This window comes from Cucurbita maxima, unplaced genomic scaffold (genome assembly GCF_002738345.1).
Source record: "Cucurbita maxima cultivar Rimu unplaced genomic scaffold, Cmax_1.0 Cma_Scf00117, whole genome shotgun sequence".
Classification (NCBI taxonomy): Eukaryota; Viridiplantae; Streptophyta; class Magnoliopsida; order Cucurbitales; family Cucurbitaceae; genus Cucurbita; species Cucurbita maxima.
In genome coordinates, this window is record NW_019272133.1 from 202,287 (window position 1) to 209,869 (window position 7,583).

The 7,583-nt window shown below is 37.0% G+C and overlaps 1 protein-coding gene across 1 annotated transcript; it reads right to left on the minus strand.

Moving 5' to 3' along the window:
• Window positions 1-499: 499 nt before the first annotated feature.
• On the minus strand, window positions 500-4,368 carry LOC111473381 (basic form of pathogenesis-related protein 1-like). The gene is made up of 2 exons (XM_023118922.1): window positions 4,300-4,368; window positions 500-1,015 (listed from the first exon to the last, which is right to left on the minus strand). The coding sequence occupies exons 1-2, from the start codon at window positions 4,366-4,368 to the stop codon at window positions 500-502; spliced, it is 585 nt and encodes a 194-aa protein (XP_022974690.1).
• Window positions 4,369-7,583: the final 3,215 nt, after the last annotated feature.

The following is a 7,583-nucleotide window of genomic DNA, read 5'->3' on the forward strand; positions in this document are numbered from 1 at the left end:
ACATTATAGAGATTCGTGATTAGTTACATGGTATCAAACTATGAACTTAACTTAGGTATGTCGAACGAAAAAGTTGTAAGCCTAAAAATCGTAGTTAAAAGTGTCGAACAAATTTCGTATTTTGTTCAAGGTCTCCGAAGAAAGAAGTCGAGTCTCGATTAAAGGGAGTTTCTTTTAGAAATCCATCGACTTAAGGGGAGGCACTATGGTGTATTTTGTTCGAGGGAGGCTCTATGGTGTATTTTGTTCGAGGGGAGTCTCTATGATCATAGGTAATCTATAGGCTTCAAATGTGGCTCTATGTGGTGTACTTAATGAGAGGGGAGACTCTATGATCATGAGTTTATAAGTAAGGAAGTCAAAACACAGCAACAAGAGTTTATGCTCTAGACAATATAATACTATTGTAGACAATATCGTAGTTTTATTTCAATAAATAAATTCATGATTCTCTCACAAACTTTATTAATATTCATAAAAATTTTAAAACCAAATCTCTTCATACCACCCAAGAATCATAAGGCTTTTCCCCAATATAGTTGCCTGGAGGATCATAATTGCAAACAACAAACTGAGAATTAGCCTTGCAAGGCACTCTAGCACATCCAAGCCGCACCGAGCTCCGCCACACCATCTGAGTGTAGTGCCCACATTCACCACCCACGCATTTATTCGATGCATGATCATACAGCGGCTTCTCGTTCGCCCACAGCTTCACTGCATCCGCCCCGGTGAACTCAGGGTAGTAGCCCGCGGCTATGTTTTCCCCGTACGGCCCGGTTGAGTGAATCATGGCGCAGTCACCCTTTCTTTTTTCCGCATAGGCTTGAGCGTACGCGGCCACGGTGTTGCTCCATTGCATGGGCCCGACGCCGACCTCGGCTCGAGCTCGGTTGTGAAGCGCGAGGTAGTCACCGGGGGCGTTTTGAGCTTTGGTTAGGGCGAGGAGGAAAATGAAAGTGACCATGAAAGCGGCCATGATCCGAAGGGTTTGAGTCCACATAATTCCGATGAGAGATGAGATGAAGATTGAGAATGAGGGAATGATTTATATAGAGATGGAAAACTTAATATGGAATGTGATGGGTAAAACCATGAATTATGAACTAATTATGTCATGCTTGGGAATTCAAAGAGAATAAATTCATTCTCGCTTCCATGTTTAATTACGAGCTAGATTTTTGTTTGGATTAGCTTCAAATAAATGAAAATTTTCTAGATTTAGCTAGTTTATGATTTTTTTTTTAGGATTAATGAAACTTAATCCACCCGATTATGGTTAATCTTAAAAGATACATTTTTACTTGTAGGTATATATTTATTGTTTTATTTAGTTTCATAATTTTATTTATTTATTCTCCTCCAATTTTTTAAAATATGTATTAAAATTGAATTGGTTAATTAAATGTTCAAAAATAAATAAATAATGTTAATATTTTATTAAAATTTTGAGTAAACGAAATGAACTAATTTAACCTAAATTTTTTATAACCTATTTAGATTGGGTTTATTATATAAAAAGAATTTTAGATTAAAAATATTTACTACTAATTGAGTTGTGAATTTTTGTATTTCTTTTTCCTTTTTCTAAAAGTAACATATAGTCATGGATGAAATAAAATCTTCTACCTCTCGAGTAATAGTATATTTTAATTACTATTGACTTATGTGCAGCAGAGCTAATTGCCGTCGTGGGTCTCCCGATTTCGATGCCGAAACATCGTGACTGGTTTTTCGCATCTCCGCCGCGAGCATTTATTCCCGTTGACTTCAAACAACATTTGACAGCTATTCTGGGAGCTATTCTCCGTGTGTAAAATTGTTAAGAGAATGATCATGAATCTATAAGCAAGGAATAATCTCACAGGACAACAAGCAAAAAGTACTTAATCTCAAACTAGACAGTATCATATCAGTGTAGAGATGGATGGTTCCTAAAACTTGGTAATTCTCCATTTATTTTTGCAGTATTGGTAAGAAAGCACTTAATATCATACCATTAGGAAGATATTGTCCACTTTGAGTTCACCTCAATGGACCCATGATCGTTCCCTAAATTTGCCGAGTTGGACTTTCATCCAACACTTCCCCTCGACTTCTTTTCTTTTTCTTTTTTCTTTTGGAGTTCTTTGTTCGATATTTGAGAATTCTATTGACATGGTTAAGTTTAGGGCGTGGCTCTGATACCATGTTAGACGGCTTCCCAAAAGGCCTCACCCCGATGGAGATAGTATTTTCTGATTATGAACCCACGATCATTCCCTAAATTAGCTGAGGTGGGACATTCATCCAACAAAGATCATACCATTGTGGAGACGAGTGATTTCTAAATCTCGGTAATTCTCCATTTATTTATGCAATTTTGGATAGAAAAGAGGACAATATCGTACCATTGTGAAGATATGATTTCTAAAACTCGTTAATTTTCTCCATTTATTTTTGCAATTTTGGGTAGAAAAGTAGACAATATCATAAAATTGTAGAAATTCATGATTGCATTCATTCTCCTTTTAGGGGAGAAAAGTATACAATATCATATTATTGTGGAGATTCCCCAATATACAAAGAAGAACCATAAGACTTTTCCCCAATCTAGTTACTAGGAGGATCATAATTGCAAACAACAAACTGAGAATTAGCCTTGCAGGGCACTCTAGCACATCCAAGCTGCAACGAGCTCCTTCACACTATCTGAGTGTAGTGCCCACTGATGGTGCTAATATAACACATGCGGAAGCAATTTGGATCTTTGGCACTTTTAGAACATCAATTATAGTAAATAACTAGCATGTTCATAAGTATTAAAACTTAATGAATTTGAATACTAACCTTTTGTAGTTCAAATTCTTTTTTCCTCACGATCCGGTTTCGATCAACCACTAGTGTCTTCTCCACTATCCTCCGTCCTTAGAACAGAATTGTTGAATCCGGTGAGTGACTACACTTGGGAGGGATTTAGCATATATGAAGAGAGACTCTACATATAGTTCAAGTAATCATACTATAGCCAAAGTGTTCTTAGTTTATTGGATTTAGATTAATGATCGTAAAGTTCACTTTATTCAATAACAATCTTTACTAAATAAACATCAGTAATAACTTTATTGAAAATAGAATATGTCTTTGTTTACAAACAATGAGTTTTAGGACATAAAACCCAACAAACACCCACTTGGACTAAAACTCCAGTGGGGTTTTATAACGTTGAGTAGAGAGAGACATAAATACAATAAACTAGGGCATCACATACTCATGCCTTTTCTCCCACTTGCCCTAGATTACATAACTCGTAGTCCTAGACTCACTAGGTGCCCTTCAAACACTTTAGCCGTGAGAGGCTTTGTAAATGGATCAACAATGTTGTGCTCCGAAACTATCTGTGTGACGATCACATCTCCTCGTTGCACAATCTCCCTTATGAGATGATATTTGCGTTCAATATGTTTTCCTCGCTTATGGCTTCTTGGTTCTTTCGAATTTGCAACTGCTCCACTATTATCACAATAAAGAGTGACGGGAAGTTGCATATTTGGAACGACTTCCAAATCTGTTAAGACCTTTCTAAGCCATACAGATTCTTTCGCTGCTTAACAAGCAGCAACATACTCAGCCTCCATGGTGGAATCAGAAATGCAACCTTGCTTTATGCTTCGCCATATTATTGCTCCTTCGTTCAAAGTGAAGACAGATCCTGATGTCGATTTCCTCTAATCTACATCAGTCTAAAAATCTGAGTTAGTGTACCGTGTAAGGATCAGATCCTTAGCACCGTACATTAGCATAGTGTACCGTGTAAGGATCAGATCCTTAGCATCGTACATTAGCATATAGTCCCTCGTTCTCCTAAGATACTTGATTATATTCTTAACGGCAGTCCAATGAGCACGTCCTGGATTGGACTGATATCTGCTGACAATTCCCACAGCATAGCATATGTCAGGTTGGGTACATAGCATGGCATACATCAAACTACCGACTGCTGATGCATAGGGAATGTGTCTCATATACTCAATTTCTTAAGGTGTCTTAGGACTTTGTTCCTTCAACAAATGAACTCCATGCCTGAAAGGTAATAATCCTTTCTTGGAGTTCTACATCTTATATCGAATCAACATTTTGTCGATATACGATGCCTGAGACAATGCTAGTGTTTTGTTCTTACGATTCCGAACAATTTGGATTCCAAGAACAAACTGAGCCTCTCCCAAATCTTTCATTTGGAATTGTGTCGCTAGCCAATGCTTAATGTCAGTCAGAAATCCTACATCATTCCCAATGACTAGAATATCGTCAACGTACAACACTAGGAAAGCTAGTTGACAATCCTTTTATAAACACAAGGTTCGTCAACATTCTGTTTAAAGCCATAAGATTTGATCGCGGTATCAAACTTTATATTCCAGGATCGAGATGCTTGCTTCAACCCATAAATGGATCTTTTAAGCTTGCAAACCCTATGTTTGTGATCCTGTTCAAGGAACCCATTTGGTAGAGCCATATATATACTCTCTTCAAGATTTCCGTTTAGAAAGACTGTCTTATCATCCATTTGCCAAATTTCATAATCATAAAATGTGGCAATAGACAAGAGTATTCTAATCAATTTAAGCATAGCAACAGGAGAGAAGGTTTCTTCATAGTCCACCCCCTCTCTTTGGGTATAACCCTTTTCTACAAGACGAGCTTTAAAGGTTTGTACCTTACCGGTTTTGTCTTGTTTCCTCTTATAGATCCATTTGCAACTAATAGGTTTTACCCCATCTGGTTGATCTACAAGTTCCCAGACTGAATTGAAGTACATTGACTCCATTTCAAGATTCGTGGCTTTGATCCACGGATCTCTATCTTCATCATTCATTGCCTGTTTATAGGTCAATGCATCCTCAACGCCATCATCAGGTATGATGACTTGAGTTTCTACGAAACCCAAGTAACGATCAGGTTGAGTTATAACCCTCCCACTACGTCGAGGCATTGTCAACTCTTGAGAAGGATGGGATTGACCAGAAGTGTCATCTCCATCAACAACTCTTGTTGAAGGACCAGCTTGATCAACAACTGTTGTTGTATTATCAGTAGCTTCTTTAGAAATCTCACTTAATATTAGTTTGCTGCAAGGTTGATGATTTCTTACTTGGTCTTCCTCTAAGAATGTAGCGTTTGTTGATACAAACACTCTATTTTCTTGAAGGTCATAAAACAAACCACCTTTCATCTCTTTGGGGTATCCTACGAATAGACATAATTTTGAACGAAGTTCTAATTTCTTGAGATTTTGCAACAACACATGTGCTGGACATCCCCAAATTCTGAAGTGACGTAAATTACCTTTACGCCATTTCCATAACTCATAAAGTGTTTCTAAAACACTCTTAGTAGGAACCATGTTCAAAATGTATGTGGCAGTCTCCACTGCATATCCCCAAAACGGATCGGGTAATTGAGCGAAACTCATCATAGACCGTACCATGTCTAAAAAAGTTTTATTTCTCCTTTCTGATACATCATTTTGTTCAGGCATACCAGGGGCTGAGAGTTGGGACTTTATTCCATGTTCTATCATATAGTCCTGAAATCTTAAGTCCATGTACTCTCCTCCTCGATCTAATCGAAGTATTTTAATAGTTTCACCTAATAGATTCTCAACCTCAGTCTTATACTCTCTGAATTTTTAAAGAGCTTCGAACTTGTGACACATTAGGTAAAGATAGTCATACCTTGAATAATCATCAATAAAACTGATGAAATATTCATATCCTCCTCGTGCTTTGACATTCATTGGACCACAGAGATTTGTATGCATGAGTTCTAAGGTTTCTTTGGCTCTATAACCTTTTTCCGAAAACGATCGTTTAGTCATTTTACCCTCAAGACAAGACTCACATGGAGGTAAAGAGTTGTCTTCTAACTTATTTAGAAGTCCTCTTTTAACCGATCTCTCAATCCTATTGAGATTAATGTGGCCTAGTCTTAAATGCCAAAGGTAGGTATTAGGAGAAATCTTTTGTCGTTTATTTTGAGTTTCAACTATTTTAAACATCTCGGTATTTAAAATAGCTTTTGTTATGCTCAGTTTTGACATATATAAGTTGTTTTCTAGTTTTGCAGAACAAATATGAATGCCTCTTTTGCAAATGAACATTTCATTGATTTCAAAACATACTTTATACAATTGTTTTAATAAACAAGAGATAGATATTAGATTTCTTTTCATTCTTGGAACAAAAAATACATTATCTAATATAATGAATCTATCTCCAAAAAATAACTTTAAATTTTCTACTGATCTTGCTGAGACAACCTCTCCTGTTCCAACCATGAGTGTTATCTCGCCGTCCGCAAGCATTCTCCAGGAGCTAGTTTCCTGGTAAAAAGAACAAATATGATTAGTGGCCCCTGAATCTAGTATCCAAGTTGAGTTATCATACTCTACTAAACATATTTCTACAACGAGTAAATCATATTTACCTTGTTGTGTCTTTTTAGCTTTCTTCTCTACAAGGTATTTTGGGCAGTTTCTCTTCCAGTGCTCATTTTCGTTGCAATGGAAACATTTTCCTTTATCTGCCTTTTGAGCCTTGTATTTGCGGTTAGTAGGAATCTTATTTTTCCCTTTACCCTTCTTCTTCATCAAAACACTTTTAGAAGTTGAAGGTTCAAACTTATTTTTGGAGGATGATACTCATTGTAATTTCATGAAAATAGCAACATTTGCTTCTCCTGTACGTCCCTTGTTCGTTAAGAGGGACTGATAAGTCTGTAGCTCATTGAGAAGAGCAGTCAAGTTATATTCTATTTCGTTCATCACCACATTTGTGCGGAAAGCTCTTCGGAAGAGACTCCATGATAAAACTGACTTGACTCTTCTCATCAATGACAGCTTCATTTTCTTCTGCCACGTTGAAATGGACCATCATGTCCAGGACATGTTCTCTAACTGAGGTCCATTCTTTCATACGACAGTTGTAAATGTATTTTATGGCTTCATGTCGAGTGGAGAAGGACGGTTGTCCAAACATCCCTTTTAGAGATTCAATAATCTCTTAAGCAGTACCCATAACATCGTGTTTCTTAGCCAAAACATCAGATATACTGGCTAGAATGTACACTCGGGCTTTGTCATTTGCCTTTATCCATCTGTCATACGCATCCCGAACTGTTCGGTTTGCATTTGAGTTGGGTTTTGGAGGACATTCCTCAATTAAAACAAACCTTAAATCATCAATTACCAGTATTGTGTTCAGGTTTGATTTCTCAAAAGCGAGTAATTGTACTATTGAGTTTGTCATGCTGAGATATAAAGAAAATTCTATTAGTGATTTGACTTAATGCTGTTTAATCCAATCAGTTTTAGCAAATGTAATAATGTACCAAAAAAAAATTATTAATTTGCAACGATACTTTAGTGAGTTAGAGCAACTGCTACCGAGGGGCAGTCAATCACTCATTCACCAAACGAAGACATTCTTGACTTAAACACTGACTCTTAGTAATTCTTCGCAAGTGTGACCCACCAATGTCAGGCCTCATAGATCGGTCCCATCAATGCTATTGAATGAAAAAGCCAAAGTTGGGAATGGCCC